The sequence below is a fragment of the Phalacrocorax carbo genome, chromosome 1 (assembly GCF_963921805.1).
Source record: "Phalacrocorax carbo chromosome 1, bPhaCar2.1, whole genome shotgun sequence".
Taxonomy (NCBI): domain Eukaryota; kingdom Metazoa; phylum Chordata; class Aves; order Suliformes; family Phalacrocoracidae; genus Phalacrocorax; species Phalacrocorax carbo.
The window spans coordinates 187,313,192-187,330,983 of NC_087513.1; the positions used below are offsets into that span (position 1 = coordinate 187,313,192).

At 40.8% G+C, this 17,792-nt stretch overlaps 1 protein-coding gene across 7 annotated transcripts in view; it reads left to right on the forward strand.

Moving 5' to 3' along the window:
* FNDC3A (fibronectin type III domain containing 3A) overlaps nt 1-17,792 on the forward strand; it is a 129,715-nt gene that overhangs the window by 51,940 nt on the left and 59,983 nt on the right. The window contains exon 1 of one of the 7 annotated variants that reach the window (XM_064440881.1): nt 12,803-12,914. The exons of 5 other annotated variants lie outside the window; for them this stretch is intronic. In XM_064440881.1, the coding sequence (XP_064296951.1) occupies nt 12,908-12,914 (7 nt within the window). In that variant the 5' untranslated portion in view covers nt 12,803-12,907. Of the gene's footprint in view, nt 1-12,802; nt 12,915-15,746; nt 15,814-17,792 lie in introns of those variants that run through there. One more of the 7 variants, XM_064440880.1, reaches the window with a different exon arrangement.

Here is a 17,792-nt window from a genome sequence, read left to right on the forward strand (position 1 = left end):
AAGGAAGAAGAGGAGAAAGATAAAAAGGTCATTACAAATATATAGCCTAGCTGTGCACAAATATAAACAGCTACTGTGTAGTGTGAGTTAAAGACCAATTACAGATATGTAAGGTCAGCCTCTTAAAGCCATCTTTCGTATGAGGAAAGGCTGAGACTTGGGTTTGTTTAGCTTGGAGAAGAGAAGACTATGGGGGGATCTTATCAATACCTATAAATATCTAAAGGGTGGGTGTCAAGAGGATGGGGCTGGACTCTTTTCAGTGGTGCCCAGTGACAGGACAAGGGGCGATGGGCACAAGTTGGAACACAGGAAGTTCCACCTCAATATGCAAAAAAACTTTGTTCCTGTGAGGGTGCCAGAGCAGTGGAACAGGCTGCCCAGGGAGGTTGTGGAGTCTCCTTCTTTGGCAATATTCAAAACCTGCCTGGATGCGTTCTTGTGCCCCCTGCTCTGGGTGTGCCTGCTGAAGCAGTGGGGTTGGACAAGATGATCTCCAGAGGTCCCTTCCAACCCCTGCCATTCTGTGATTAAGAAACTGTAATTACGTGGGGTTTCAAACAAAGCTGGAAGGGCCAAAATCACTGGCAGTAAATACAGCTATCCACAGTGCTGTTCTTGTTTTCTTTTTGCTAAAGAGAAGCGCTTTCTCACACTGCAAAGAGCTTTCCAGAAAATGCAGTTGACTGGGGCAGGTGCCTTAGGACACCATCAAGAGAGCCTCATTTTTTCAAGTGACTATACAGCACCCAATAACTTGTAGATGGGTCTCAAGTTAATGGTATTAGCTGCTAGAGAAGCTGACTATACCTTCCTTCCCTTTTGATTAAGCAGCCATTCTGTTAGCATTTGATTTATCTCCTGTGCCTGTTCTCAATTTGTTTTTCCAGTAGCCCATTCTCCCGCAGTTTCACTTATCCTTTCCCTTTGGTGCTATGCATATGGGCCATCTTCATAAATACCATGTATATTGTGTTTCCCTTGGATGATCTTGACAGTTGTATTCATATATAGAGTGGATGTGCCTTCCAAGGCAATCGAAGAAAGAGCTGCAGTAAGAACTATGAATGCCAAACCAATAGTCTATGTTAATTCTTCATTAATAGTGCTTAAAAGGAGTTAATATGGAACTGTAGTTTCAATAAGATGTGAATAAGTTACTGTGAATAGGATAGTTAATATTCCTCATTATGATCTCTTTGTAACAAAGTGTTGCAACAAGCCTAGAAAAATATGAAATACAGAGAGGTCATTTAAAGTAGAAGGACTGTGCTGAACAAAGACCACAACAGGACCGTGGGCTGAGACAAAGTCCCAAATTAGGTAGGAAAGCCCTGCTTATAAAACACTGCTTTAGCAAGCCGAGTCCAAAAACTAACAAAAAAAAAAAAAAAAAGCCAAACTTCTAAAGCAGGTTGAAACAATCAAATTCCCAGGAAGAGGGCAGGGAAAGAACTGTTAGGTCCAGGATCTGTGACTTAATGATACTGCTGCCTTCTCTTCTAAGAATCAGAATGGAAGCTGAAGACGACAGAAAGATGTGTCTACAGAGAGTTGTCAGCCTTTCTCTCTTTCTCTGTTTTTCCCCCAAGTTGCATTTTAAGATAATCTCTTGAAAGACAGCGTGTAACTGAAGTGCTGCTGTGTAACATCCTCAGCTGCTTTTAGCCTTGAAGAGGTTGTGCTCTGAAAGGTACCACTCACTTGACAGATCTACTGTTTTAGGCAGTCAAGAGACATCTCAGTAAAACTAAGTAGCACGTAGATTTAGAAAATTACATGAAACATACTTAAGTTTTCATTTGTTCTTATTTTATATTATGCTTTCCATATATTTTGCTTCTTATTTTGTGATCAGGCATAGAATTGTTTGGTTTGATTAAAAAAAAAGTGTTAGTTTAATCTTACCTAGCTTTTAAATTCATTTAAATCTGAAATCTCATCTGACTTTGTACTCCTATTTCTCAAAAGACAGTAAAGCTGTATGCCAATCCTTGGAGTGCTAAGCAATGCATCAATGAGTGAAAATGCTTAGTAAGTTACAAGGGCAGTCTGAGCAACTGGAACCAGTTAAAGTTCTTCCAGCATGAATGAATTTTAAAAATCACCTACTAAGAGAGCTGAAAAATAAAAGTGAATATCAGCGAATGCTGAACAGAGATGCAGAGGACTGGCTAGCGTGAGCCTAACTTCCACTTGTTTCCCCGACTTGTACTGCAAATGGGTACAAAAGGACTGGCCAGCATGAGGTTTTGAAATTGATTGTTGACAGTTTGATAATTTTTTGCTGTGGACTTCTGGCCTGTGTTTGTTTAAACAGTGCTTTTCTACACAGGTTGTAAATCTGACATGATGTGTATATAGCCTTTTCAATAAAATATTTGTAAAAGGTGTGGTTTTATGCTTACTATGCTCTTCTAATTCTTACGCAAAGAAAGGTTGCATAAAAGAGAAGAAAATGTACCTTGGAAATACCTGATCTTTTGTCTTCATTGCAGCTGCATACACTCTCAAGTTTCCTTGCATTCCTTTCCAGCAAAGATATGGCACATACTAGACTAGGAATCTTATTCATATGCTATGCTGGTTTTGGCCAGGATAGAGTTAATTTTCTTCCTAGTAGGTAGTATGGGGCTTTGTTTTGGATTTGTGCTGGAAACAGTGTTGATAATACAGGGTTGTTTTATTACTGCTGAGGAGGGCTTACACAGAGTCAAGGCGTTTTCTGCTTCTCACCCCACCCCACCAGCGAGTGGGCTGGGGGTGCACAAGAAGCTGGGAGGGGACACGGCTAGGACAGCTGACCCCAACTGACCAAAGGGATGTCCCACACCATATGACATCACGCTCAGCATATAAAGCTGGGGGAAGAAGAAGGAAGGGGGGGATGTTTGGAGCAATGGCCTTTGTCTTCCCGAGCCCTGCTTTCCTGGAGATGGCTGAACACCTGCCTGCCCATGGGAACGAGTGAATTCCTTGTTTTGCTTTGCTTGAGTGAATGGCTTTTGTTTTATCTATTAAACTGTCTTTATCTCAACCCATGAGTGTTTTCACTTTTACTCCTCTGATTCTCTCCCCCATCCCACCAGGGGGGGAGTGAGTGAGTATCTGTGTGGTGCTTAGCTGCTGGCTGGGGTTAAACCTCAACATATGCTCACACAGCTTTATCTGTAGGTTGTTTCCCCGGTTCATCCTCTGACAGGTCTTTAAAATACCATCCAGGCCCCTGATTTGCCTGTAATAGCCTTCCAACTGTTCATTATGTTCATAGAATTTCAGTGTGTTGTCATTTTTTTTTTTTGTTACTGAGCCTCATCCTCTCATCTGAAAAATAGAACCATTATTTTTGATGGGAAGGAATCTAGTCTCATCTTGGTAACAGTAGTTAAGTAGAAGGGTGTTAGGTTTGGGATTCTTTTCAGAAGCACATAAATCTATGTTGCTGGATCATCTTGTTGTATGGTGGTGTTGTGCTGCTGTGTCTGGACAAGCAGTACATTGGCAGGTAAACATTTCTGTGCAGCTTCAGAGCACTGAATGGGAGGTCTGAAGTGCCTGGGAACACACCACATAGAAAAAGAGGCTGGAAGTCAGATAAGGTTATATCTGTATAGGATATAGTTTGGGGGGGATATGAAGGCCAGCGGGAAGTAAACGGAAGGACTAGAAAATGCAGGTGTAAAGAATTGCATGTATACAGCAGAGTCTTGAGGCCAGATACCTGCATGTTGCCTGTCACTGTGCTGCAAAATTCAAAGCATACTGCAGAATGTTTTTTGATCTCTATCGAGCTTCAGCAGAGTCAACATAACCTCATTTTTTTAAGGTTCTAAATTGTGGATGAAATAGGAAAGGATTGAATGCTGAAGCATGATGCACAGCTAGCCTAGAATGCAAATATATCTCTCCTTAATCACTCAGTAACCAATGCACTCGGGTATCTTTCAGCTATCAAGATATTCTAGAAACACATGGCTTTTCAGCAAAGCTGTTCATCCAAGCAACTCCAATGGCATAGGAAATCTGTATTCCAGAAGTGGTAAAAGATCAATAAGAACAGGCATTAACTGTCTAAAGGAGTTGTTTCAATGGTTCCCCTGAACTGGGTGAAATGCAGTTATATACAATGCAAGGTCTTGCATAAGATTAAAAATGGGTGTCTCCTCACTTGAAACTTGAGGAGGAGGAGGAAGCAGGCAGGTTATTTGACTCACAAGGTAAGTATTATCTTCAGTGTAACGTATCTGTAAAGGTTACTGTGATTGTAAGATGTACCAGGGCAGTTGTTGCTAGTACAGGTTGGGATGTTTAGTAGCATTTTACAGGATTCTGCTGAGACCTCAGCTGTAATTTGATAATTCATGTTTACAAAAGATGAAATGAAGCTGGTTCCAGGTGTTGCAAGCAAGAGCTATTAGGATATGCAGGAAAATGAGGAGCTTATTTTATAAAAGGAGAGTAGAAGAGCTTGGTTTGTGTAGCTAAAATTAGTTTTGTTAGGAATAGGTAGGTAAACACCAGGGATTTAAAAAAGAAAAAAAACAAAGAAAGTTAATGCCAGAGCTGGTTTAGAGACCAGCTGGATGTAAAATGGCTGTCAATAACTTTCATCTAATTACGAGAAACCTCCTGGCTATTTAGGAGCGCAGTGCCCCAGAACAGCTCTCCAGTGGGAGACGTATGGGTGAAAGAACTGACTGTTTTAAGATTGGTGTTGATGCTTTTACGTAGAATCCACTTATGATGGATCTTGATGTATGATAATGGGGGAGAGGAATGAAGCTGCAATTGCAGGTGAATAGACTTGATTCATGAGGTCTTTTTCAGTCCTTAAGCCCTGGTGGTCCAGCAACAGAAAATTTAGATCTCCTGCATCCAGGCAGTAGTGAAGCAATAAAAAGGTTTCTGCACAAAGGACAGGTTTACTTTCTAGCTATTAAACCATTTTCTTGTCTCAGCTCCTTAGTACAAGGATATATTGGTCCATATATAATGTATGGTAAGGAGCTCCAGCATATGCCTGTGTCTTTTTCCCTTCTGGTTTGGAATGACAACTTCTGTATGTCTGAACCAAGTTAGTTGTTTCATCCCTGGCCTCTTGTTTGGCACAGGTAAGTAGATTCCTTACATAGTTCTTTCTGGCTCTGAGTTCATTTTGGCTGTGAAAGCAGCGGGTATGTTACTATATAAAACGTATTTGGTTACAGAGCAAATTGAATTTGAGAACACTGCAACAGCATAGGCTTATCTTTGTGTCTGGTCCCTGTTCACTGCTTTACCAGATACTTTCTTTCTGATAATACATACTTATTAATGTTGTTGAAAGCTTTTTATCAACAACCACCTTTGTCATAGATGCTCTTAATGTTTGAGCTTACATACTTTTCCCTGTGTGGTAACTTGCTTCAGATTTTGAGAAAGACATTCCTTGTTGAAGGGATCTGTAGAGAGTTCATTGTGAAGAATCAAGGAGCCTTTGTCACATAAAACACCAAAAAGACCAAATTTAAAGTTTTAAATGCTAAAACAAGTTTAAAATCCTTAAATAATATTTTTAAAGCCTTTATTAGTTAGGCTGTGATGATATTTTTTTTAAGCTAAGCTGGACCCTAAAAAAACACCCCACCTTTTGAATCACTTTCAACAGTAAAATACGAGGCTCGCAGTGGGAATTGGTTGAAAGTGTTTAGTGATCTGTACGATAGTAGAAACATTTCACTACAGAAAAGGCTGCAGGTGTTGGTAGTAAGCATGGTGCCTTTCTACGTTGCTAAGTCTGACTGAGAACAGCAGTTCTTTTTTATGTGTAACCTGATTTTGGGTTAATTAATTTGGGACCAAATTTCTGCAAAGCTTTTTGAATGTGAAAATTCTTGTGTTTCGATCTTAAGTCATTAGCAGAATCAGAAGTCTTAATCTAAATGTTAAGCATTTATCATGTCAGGTGCAATGTCATTAAGAATTTTTAAGACCAGTAGTTTTTCAGTCAAACTTTTATTTCCACTGTCTTCAGAGCATCCCATATTGTAGCTGCATTGATAGGCTTGTCTTGTTATTATATAAAGACAGAAAAAAGTATGTCTCTGCGATGGCTGTAAACACAAGGGGTCACATTCACAGTGTTTGGATCCCACTTTAGTTCTAACTTCAGAAGCTTTTAGCTGCAGAAGTCTCAGACACAGCCTAGGTCACCCACTGAATCATGACCTAATCCTAGCAAGCACATTGAATGCATTGCTTCAATGCTTCTCCTGTTTTGACCATGGCATTCCCTACTTGCCTCTTATTGTACAAAATAAGAGGTTTCCAGGGACAGCCAGAAGTCAGACGTCAAAGGCATGCTGGAATAGAGACAATATAGAGACAGTATGTAAATGTTGCTTTTCACTCTCTCCAAAAAGAAAGACGGGCTATTTATTTACTTAGGCTATATTAGGTTTATTCCCAAATGCAAACAGTATCAGCAGCAGGAAATTGGTTAAAGTACTTGCCCAGAACTGAGGAGATTTGAGGTTTTTAGCTCTATGAAGTACCACAGGGTCTGAACCTGTAGCTCCCAATTCCGGTAGAGTACCCTAGCTATAAGACTCTGGGATATTCTGAGTTTTGGCTTTTTTCCATGTCGTCTTTTGGAGATGGGCATCTTCACCTCAAAAAAAAAAAAAAGATAAGGTTCTAGAGGAAAACTACATGAGAAGGCAATCTGCCTTTTTCTGTTGATGTAATGGGGATTCCTGTATGGTTTAGGTGAAGTCCTGGGTTCTGGTTCCTGTTTTAAAGGGTGGCTCTGTATTTTCCACTTAGAAGCTCTTACATTAAAGGAATTAAGCGTCTCTAGCATGGACAGGAGCTTAGTGTGTTGCATTCCAGTTTCTAGTGGCCCATCTTCAGCAGAGGTGACCCAGGTTATTCCATAGTCTGGTGTTTATAGCGCTCTCCTAGACAGGAGCAAGCTGGGGGGTTAATCTGCTTGACTGCAGCACAGAATTTAGCCTACCTATTAACTGAAGAGGAAGACCTGCTTTTCCTGACAGTAGGTATCTCCTCTCAGAAAACTTGATGTACTCTACTGAAATTGGACCGAAGAGTAACTAGAGCAGGCCTGAACAAGATACCTACTTGAGGACACACTGTCTGTGCTTAATGATTTGTGCCATTTGGTATGAGGTGGCTCCCTGATAAATGCGAAGAAGCACAGAGTTGTCCTCCGGAGACAGCCAGTGATTCACCCTGCTGAAGCCAAGCGTTTGCTTTAGATGCTGCAAAGTGTAAGGTGTGTAACATCAGATGTTTTCAATTTGGTCTTACGTCTTGTTTTTGTCATGTGATGATAGTGTAATTTGCCTGGGGCTTGTTCCCTACAGTTTGTGTCATGACAGAAAGATTTCACATTGCCAAATGTCACCTTCTGAATTATCAGCTTCAGGGACTGTTTTCTTCGCTCATGATTTCAAACAGAACTGTGTAATAAAGTATTACTTCAAAATTTATTTCACAGTTTAGAAACCTACATCTGCACATTTGTTTGTGGAACTGCAATGTTGGTGGAGTCTTTGGTGGTGGACTCAAGTGAATGCCTCTAATGTAGGCATAAAAATAATTGCATGCAGTGAGTGTGGAGAGGAAGTCCTGTAGGACTGAGCTCTTTTTCCATTTCTTTGTATTGTTACAGAAGATCTTTTCATCTGACCAAAAGAGCAAACTCACTTACCTAATGCAAGGGTTATATCTAAGAGAGTAAAATTTCAGTGGGACAGAGCAGTTGGGTGTGAGGGTTTTTTTAAATCAGTAGTTATCATTAACGTTTTACCTTTACTAAGAATAAGATTTAGCCCTGATTTTGCACCTTAGAACTCTAGTTGTGGAGCCAATGTCATTCTGGATTTACCTGGTTTTCTCTCTTTCTGCTGAATCATGTAGAATCCTGGATTATGGGATTCCTGGAAAGCTGAGACACCTCATGTCCTGCTAACTTAGTTTTATGTCCTCCAGTTAGTAGTGACCATTCCCAAATTGGTCCCTTTAAAGAAAGATGTGTTTATTTTAGATATTAGAAGGACTTCAGCTGCTTATAATCATGGTAATTATTGTTCTGCCTTTGTTTTTATTTTAAATGGACTTTCTGAATCTGCATTGTATTAATTTATATCATTAGATTGAAGCCTAAACATCTCAGAGGTTTTCAAATGAAAGCACATGTTATTAGTAGATTCCAGGAACTGAGTAGTACATCTTTAGAGGTGTCTGCCATGAACAGAAATAAAGAGTTGAGTTGGGTACCAGATTTTCTCTTGGCAGCCTTTTCTGGTATTAATTTCTTGCTCAAATTTCTGACACTATATGTTTTGTAACACTCAACCACAGTTTGCACAGAATTTCATTATAGCCACAGTGTCTTCTGTGTATTTTCATCCATAGTTTTAAAATACCCTACCCTAGAATTTCACAGAATCACAGAATGGTAGGGGTTGGAAGGGACCTCTGGAGATCATCTTGTCCAACCCCGCTGCTTCAGCAGGTACACCCAGAGCAGGGGGCACAGGAACGCATCCAGGCAGGTATTGAATATTGCCAAAGAAGGAGACTCCACAACCTCCCTGGGCAGCCTGTTCCACTGCTCTGGCACCCTCACAGGAACAAAGTTTTTTTGCATATTGAGGTGGAACTTCCTGTGTTCCAACTTGTGCCCATTGCCCCTTGTCCTGTCACTGGGCACCACTGAAGAGAGTCCAGCCCCATCCTCTTGACACCCACCCTTTAGATATTTATAGGTATTGATAAGATCCCCCCTCAGTCTTCTCCAGGCTGAACAAAGCCAGGTCTCTCAGCCTTGCCTCATAAGGGAGATGTTCTAGCCCCCTGATCATCTTGGTAGCTCTCCACTGGTCTTGCTCGAGCAGTTCCCTGTCCTTCTTAAACTGGGGGGCCCAGAACTGGACACAGTACTCCAATGTGGCCTCATTAGGGCAGAGTAGAGGGGGAAGATAACCTCTCTTGATCTGCTGGCCACACTCCTTTTAATGCAGCCCAGGATATTGTTGGCCACCTTGGCCACAAGGGCACATTGCTGGGTCAGGGTCACCTTGCTGCCCACCAGCACTCCCAGGTCCTTCTCAACAGAGCTGCTTTCCAGCAGGTCAGCCCCCAGCCTGTACTGGTGCAGGGGGTTGTTCCTCCCCAGGTGCAGGACTCTACACTTGCTTTTTTTTGAATTTCATCAGATTTCCCTCGGCCCAGCTCTCCGGCCTATCCAGGTCTGACTGGATGGCAGCACACCCTTCTGGCATATCAGCCACTCCTCCCAGCTTGGTATCATTGGTGAACTTGCTGAGGTTACACTCTGTCCCTACATCCAGGTCATTGATGAATATATTGAACAGGACTGGACCCAGTAGAGATCCCTGGGGAACTCCTCTAGTTACAGGCCTCCAGCCAGACTCTGCCCCACTGATTACGACCCTCCGAGCTCTGCCATTCAGCCAGTTATCAATCCAGCCCACACTTCCATCGCTTGTCTGTGAGGATGCTATGGGAGACAGTGTTGAATGCCTTACTGAAGTCAGCATAAATATCTGCTGCTCTCCCTTTTTTGACTCAGGCCATCACAGAAGGCTATCAGGTTGGTCAAGCATGATCTTCCCTTGGTGAATCCATGTTGACTACTTCTGATAATTTTCTTTTCTTCTACATGCCTGGAGATGACCTCCAGGATGAACTGCTCCATCACCTTTCCGTGGATGGAGATAAGGCTGACTGGCCTATAGTTTCCTGGGTCGTCCTTCTTGCCCTTTTTGAAGATTGGAGTGACAATTTGGTAAAATTGTTTCAGCATTTGTATGTATTCTATTGATTTTCTTAATCAGTACATCATATTATAAGTAATATTCAGTAAATCATATTCAAATCATAATCTGTTATGTAGATACATGCACACACACACACGTGTGTGTATAATAATTTAAGGAAGAAATAATGTGAAATTTGTGCAAAGGAGGGGGGGCTTCTCTGAATACCAGTTCTGAGATAGGACAACATGCCAGATGATTTTTCACTCTAGTTTCAAATCAATGTAGTCAGTGAGTATGCACAGAAAAAAAACCTCATCAGTGTAATAAGTTGAATGTAATCATGCTGAAAAGGCCTTTACAAGTAATTATACTATATAATTTCTTTTTTGGCACAACCAGGCGGGGGGGGGGGGGGTGTTGAAGGCAATGCTTGTTCCTTCCAAGATCTCTCTTCTCTAGATCAATATGCTCTTTTGTAGAAGCCACTGTCTACACACCAAGAACTGCCAAATGTTGAGACTCACTTGTGCTGTACACTTCTTAACCACAATCAACTATCAGTAGTAGTGCTTAACTACTTAACTTTCCGGTCTGCAATGCTATATGGCCACAAAAAAAAAATGTCATTAGAAAACCACAAATTCTAGTGGTAACAACTGTTAGATATTTATATTTTAGTTTATCCTGAATGTTGTGAATTAAATGAAACATGACTGAGCAGTATGCACAAATATTAAATATTAGTCTGAAATAGTTACAGATCAGTGCTGCTTAGCATAGGTACTAGGAAATTAGGCTCTCCTTGAGGAAAAAGCTAAGCAAGTATGCGATGCAGTTAGATTAGAACAAGTGCAGATTATATTTCCTGCTAAGAATAAAAACATTTTCATCAAAGCTTCTGTGTTAAGAATGGTATATGACATTTGACTTCCTTTGAAATACAATTATTTATGGTTCACCTGATATTTAAATTGGAAGACTATGAGGGAGAGAGAAAAATTTTTTTACATAACTCTTCCACATAGTTACTAAATAATTAACTTAAGTCTAAACCTAAAACAACAAATGAAAAAGAGCAGTTTAACAATCTAGGTTGCACAGTACAAAATCTGTGTTGTATTTCCGCATTAGCATCTTTGATTCATTGGGACTTTCGGTTAACAAAGTAGGATAGAGTTGATCAATGTGCCACACAATTGCTTCAAACTTTTTATTGTTGGAGTATCTCAAAAGACTAAAATAATCCTGCTTCAAGCTCCCAGGTTTAACTTCATGTTGTGAAGTTGTACCATTCAAAGGTGTGGGCTTGCAGCCTTTTTTAATCACAAAATTGCACAGTGGTCATTGTTTAGAAACAGGTGAAATGAAAGTACATTGAACATTTGATCGTTTGAAACCATTGTCACCTTCTCACTTTGAACATGCATGAGGCCATTATAAAAGAAAACGGATAGCTGTGCTAATGATAAGGTGCTATAGAAACCTGTCATCTCTGTGCTTTGCCTATGAGAAGGGATTTCACATCCTTTTTTTTTTTTCAAAATATGTATGTATGGTGGGAAAGATCAGGATCTTGTTAGGATGTAATCATTAGAAATACTGTAGTTAGGCTTCATAGCTTTCTGCTCTTTTATCCATTATTCCAAGGTCTCTGTGGATGAAACTGATGCTTTTTTTCCCCTGCCTTTGAAAAGAACTTCGTGAATGTTTTACCTTCCATTTTCTCCTTGCATTTGTCAGCCTGCAGTCTACTGATAAATTTTTTTTTTTAGCCAATGAATACATTTAAATTGTTGCTGCTTCGTCAGCTGCCATTCCCCAGCCTTGACGGCAAAAGTAGACGGATGGGGGTGGGGATTGTTTTGTCAGGATGAATTCAGAGCATAAGGAATATGTTAAATTGACAGCATTGCGAGCTGAAGTCTTCTGATGGCCTGTGTCCTTGCGGTGTTCACAGTTCCTTCTTGTGCCTCTTCCCCAACTCAGGCCCAACAGTAAGTTCTGGGTTTGCTTTCCATTTTTGTTATTACTCACTTTGGTTACATAGCACCTAGTAAACATAAAGCTGGTGATTGTTTTTGACAATTTTTTAGTTAACCTAAAGTAGTAATTTTGAAGTATTTTCCAGGCGCAGCTTACAAATGTAGACCAATTGGTGATGGTTGTTACTGGTTTTTTTGTGATTAATTGTAGCTGCTGGGAGCCCAAAATAAAACTTTGAAGCCTTAGCCATTTGTAAAAGGCAGAGCGGTGCAACTATTTGTGGCATCTGGGACTATTGATTTACTGCAGCCCGTCAGTGTTAGAGGGGTGTGCTGCTGCGTCAGCTGTGCGCTCTATTGTTTCAACTGCTGTGGCCTTTATGTTTGATCCTGTCAGTGCTTGCGTCAGTGATGCATATCATTGCCTGTGTGATGTCAAAGTGTGGGTGTTCGGTTTTAGAGCCATAGTTAACCTAATGTGCTGCAGTAAATCCTGAATGCTGTTTCCTCCTGGGGATAGCAGTGATTCATCGCTGTTCACGTTAGGCTACAGCTAAGTATAGCAGTGTTCATGAGCCGCAGTATCCACACAGATTAGCATCAAAGTCATTGCAGCTTTCTAAACGCAACGCCAGAAAGTGTTTGTTTGCAACCAGATCCATTTGCGCACCTCCCTTCTTAGGTGTAAACCGATTAGCAGTTCAGCTAAAGGTAAATCCTATGGAAGGATCGGGCTGAAGTAATCCTTTATAACTTAATTACACTAATTAACGTAAAAGCTTTCAACTGAAGAACTTGGATCACACCAGGCAATGACAGTTAGTCGACTACAGTAAAAACTAGAGCAGCGGTCCTCTGGGGATGGGGTGGGTAGGGAAGCCTTCCTCGGTGGGGATGATGCCCTCGAAAAGCCGCCGCGGCTGCTGGTGCGGGTCCCAGCCGCGGCCCGGGCAGGGCGGAGCGGAGCGGGCAGCCGCGCACCTGAGGGAAGGCGTGAGGGCGGGAAGGCGTGAGGGAGCCGCCCCGCGCGCCGCCGCCGCCGCCGCCCCGCCTGCCGCGGCGCGCCGGGGAGCAGCCGCCCGCCCGGCCCCGGCCCCGGCCCGCCCCGGCCCGGCCCGGCCCGCTACCCAGCCCGAAATGAGCGGTAAGGTCTCCCGGCTGTCCAGCCCGGCCGCCGCGGGGAAACGGCAAAAGCAGAGCGCGGAGCTGCAGGCGGCCCCAGCGCTGGCGGATGGGGGAAGGCTGCGGTGGCTGGAAAGAAAAAATATGGGGAATCCGAGCGCTACTAAATCCTCTCTCTGTGGTGGGCGGGCTCCCGAGGGTGGCGGCCCGCCGGGGGTGGGGGGCTGCGGTGGCCCCGAAATCCTGGAGAGAGCAGGAAGGCTCCGGGCTGGGAGGCCATTACGAGCCCGGGTTTTATAAGAGCAGGGCTGTGGGCGGATACTGCCCCGGAAGAGTATGGGCGACGCCGGCTGAGCGCTGGGCGGGCACCGCGCTCCCCTCCGCCGGGCGCTTGCGGGGGGGAGGTTCGAGATAGAGCCGTGCTGAACATCCGAATTATAAAAGAAATCGTATGCCCGTCAGGCAGGCGGTTCCTCAGATTGTCAGGAATTACTGTGTTTAGATCAGTTGGTCGTGATCTTGGCGATTACGCAGCGCCACGTTTATGGTAGTTGTAATGAGGTTTTTACAGTCTGCTCGAATAGACGCGTTGGAGAACTTCACCTGCTATTGCTGGGCGGAGGGGGGAGATATTCCTCCCGTTGTCGAGTCTTTTTTTGATGTATTTCTTGTTTCAGGACACATACTCCCAGGTTTCATGTGATCTTTGATAGGCATCTTGGTTATCTTATTTTTTAAAAACTTAGGACAAAATACTTGCATAGAGACTCCACAAGTTTTTCCTAGTAGTGAAACAGCAAATTTCAGGGCAATAATAAACTGAAAGTGTGGTGAAACACCTGCTTCTTGGATTCAATTGAGTTAAATAAACCTTCACTGTGTTTGAAGAGTCATTTTCCAAGAATAAAGTATAAAACACAGCTATGTGATTGTTTTGTCTCCCACAATACTTCTTTTCCATCTCTTATGCAAGAGAACTTCTTTACCTGAAAGTATATAGAAGATTCATGATCTCCTCTTACAGCTGTCATCAACATTCATAATACAGTGATTTGGGTAAAGTCTATTCCATTTATGTACAATATAGAAAATTAGATGTTTGCTTAACAGAAATTCCTGATGTTGCTGTTTGCTAGTACTTTATAATCAGTCTCACTGCATGGTAAAACACACTGGCTTTGTCATGCATCAGTCTAGCCAAGACCTAAAAGCATGAAAATTCCTCTTGCAGTGTATTTCACTGAAGTAGAGTCAAGGTTTTCACATTAGTTGTTTTTAAAAGGGAAAAAAAAAAAAAAATCTGGTTTTATAGTGTACTAGAATTTTATCTTTAGATAAAGGAAAGCTGCTTTTTTGTTTTGTTTTGTTTTCCAGATAGTTATATGCTTTCTGACAAGAAAGCAGTAATTTCACTGTAAGGACCCTGTGTTCATTAAAGTATCTGAAGTCTGCCAACTTTTTTCCCATGCGTTCCATTTTCTTGAATGTTCCTCTGTAATCTAACTTCATTCCACAGCCACCTGGAAATCTAATCAGAAGTAAATTAAAGCTCACCCTTACATCTTGAATATTAAAAATATATTTTCATTAATTCTGGATCTTTAAAGTGCTAAAGGCAGGATGCAGGTTTTTGAACTACTAATTCAACTCTTTTAACACTGCGGTAATTTACATTGCCTTTATGTTTTTATTTTTGTGACTACTAGATTATGGGTAGACTGAAAATGTCTTTGTGGATCAACCTTTGCACTGGATTGGAGAGAACTGCTTTTTTGTTTGTTTGTTTGATAGAGAGATTAAAGCACTAAATAAGTAAGCTTTAAAAAGGCTGTTAAACAATATTCTTTAGACATTTAAAGCAAAACAAAACAAAAATGCCAAACCAGGAGATACCTGCCAGTGCATAAAGAAATGGGCTGTTCATGTTAGAGTTCCTTCATCTCCTGAGGAGATTGAGTTTGCTGTAAAAAGTTCAAGTACCTATGGTCTGAATTCTCAATTATGTGAAACTTACATAGTTTAAAATTGGGTGTTTAATGAAAGTGTCGGTGTTTTGCATTCATTATCGAAAAACTACAAGTAAGCAATACAATATACAAGCTGTGTAAAATCCACCTTCTTATGTAGGAATTTATACCATTATTTGGTTGAATGGCAACTTTAAATATGCTTCCATTACTGTTGACCTTTTTGAATCTCTTGTAAACTAATGCTCTAAAGCACTTTTTCAGCTTCTCTTTCACTGCTTTTCACTTCACTTTCATTTCTTTGTAGCACTTCATACTACAACTTTCACTGAAACATTTTTTGAGTTTCAGTGGAGCAGAAAGACCTGAAGAAGGTTCAGTTCTTTATTTATAGCTTACTGTAGCCCTTATATTCTTTGCTGTTACGCAGTTCACAGTTCAGTTAATCTTTCAATTAAGAACCTGTTCTTAAAAAGTCTCTTCCCCTCATTGCCCCCCATTTGTTGTGGGTTAACACTTTGAGAACAAAGCTGTGACTCCTTTTTAGGTAATACATTTCAAAACTACTGTATCTTATTCTAAAAAAGTCCCTATAGTATGTGTAATCAAGTTGGATTACGTGCTACTTTTTTAAACAATGCTTTTTGTTCCTTTTTCCCCGCTCTTGGCATTTGGAGACAGTTATTTTTCTGTCAAGTTCGTAGTTAATCAGAATGAGGTATGCTGATCTTATATACTGTACTTTGCATTTACTTAGTACTTTCCATTTACAGATCTTAACTGAGTTTATAAGACATTAATGTGGAACTGTAAACGCCCTGTCAGAACTATTATTGAAACTTCACTAAGAGTTGGATCAGTGCTTTTGGTAGCTTCACTACACTGAACTGGGAATTTGGAGGATGCAACCTGGAGTGTCTGAATCCCAACCTTATGCACTTGCTGCACAACCTGGTCAGATTATATTGTGTTTCAGTTTTTCTTTAATAATTAAACTTCAGTGATTGTTGCCTTGTGTATTTTAAGCAGAAGAATGTAAGGACATCTGTAGGCAGTCCCTCTTGAAGGCTGTGCCAATGCGCGTGCTCTCATAGAGGCCAGTATTAAATACTAAAAGGGAGAGCATAAGAAGGAGCAAGCACACAGAAATAAATTTCTTGTTTCTAACATCCTGAACCAAGAGTAATATGTGTATTTTTTACAGCTCTTAACAGATTACTTCTCTCAATTTGCATAACTACTTCTGAACCTAATCGTTAGTTTCCACAATGTTTTTAAAGCAAGGAGTTACACAATTTAGTTGTGCATTTAATGAGAAATTCCTTTATCTGTTTCAAACCTTTTACCTGGTGATTTAATTTAACGCCTCTGGCTTTTGCACATGAGAAACTGAATGATCTATCTTCCCATTTTTAGGCAGGTTGTGGACACTTTTTTATAGGTCTTTTACTATTTGTCTGCTGCCAGCCCTTTTACGTTTTAACTATCTTCAGGTGGAAGAATCCTGGTCTCTTTAATCTTTCCTCATAAACAGGTGGAAAGCCACTGTAAACATCATCTCTTTTTTTTTGTCCTTTTCCAGTTCTGTGTGTTCTTTTTGAAAGGTGGAGACGAGTACTGCACATAGCGCTTGAGGTTTGTACAGTGTAGATTTATAGCGTAGCATAATAATGTTTTCTGCTTGTTCTCTGTTCTGTTAGTAACGATTTTTAATGTTTTCTGTCTTTCTGCAAATGCCACTGAACAACACTTGGCTGGTATTTCCTTAGAAGTGTATGTAGTAACTCCATAGTCACTTATTTGCAGCTAACTTACAGCTTATCACTGTGAATAAATACTTCTGTTGGTTTTGTCCAGGTGCATTACTCTGTATTTATCAGCATTATTTCTTCTGCTTTTTTATCATCTGGTCACTGAGTACTGTGACATCCTTTGCAGATCTCTGGGTGCACACCAAAGATTTGTCACCTTGCTGTTCATTTCCTTTTCCAGAGTGTTTTTTTGATACGTTGAACAGATTCATCTGTATGTGCCTCTGGGGCTCCTTTGGTCACTCTGGCCACTTTGAAAGCTGGTCATTTACTTCTTGTTTCCTGTTCTCAATCCGGTTAGTTATTCATGAGGAACCCTTTTCTCTTTTTAACAAAAGACAGCATTACTTCTTTAAGAGTCTTTGAGAAAGATTGTCAAAAGCTTTTTGAAAATCCAAGTATATCACAGCGTCCCTGTGCTCTTTGAAGGTACCACATTTTCCAGGCAGTACTTCCATCTACAAATGCCACCTTAACACATCCTGTTGTGTCATATTTATCTAAGTGTCTACGAACTCTGTTCTTTCTGGTTTGCATGGTACAAGGATCATCATGGTATGACAGCTTTTCACATTAGTAGCAGTAGACTTGCTAGTTTGTAATACACTGGCTTTCCCTTGGGACCTTAAGTCAGTGTCCTGTTTGTCACCTCACACTCCTCTGGTACTGAGACCACTTTAGGTGATAAGACCATAGTAACATTGCAGCAATTTTGTAAGTAATTTTCTTTATAGCTCTTAATAGAATACTATCTGATTTCAATAATTTGTTTCAAATACATGGGCTTTTTTGTTTCTGTTTTAAAGACTTCTATTGTATTTTCATCTTGGGACATTTCTTTTGACTTGTCACCTGTTAAGAAGTTTTGACATAAGATCTTTTGTGAGCTTATTGACAGAGAAGGGAGAAATATCTGCTGGTGAATTTTTTAAAATTTAGTTTCTGGGTTTTTTTTCTAACTGTTTCTTAGGTTTCTGAGAGTGCCCTTTGCTGTAATTTTATCTGTACAGTTCATTGCTTTTGTTTATCCATGTTATCTTGTATATATTTCACAGAGACTTTGTACAGAGACTGTGTTACTTGAACTTTCTCAAATTATTAATTGGTGCTGTACTGAATACT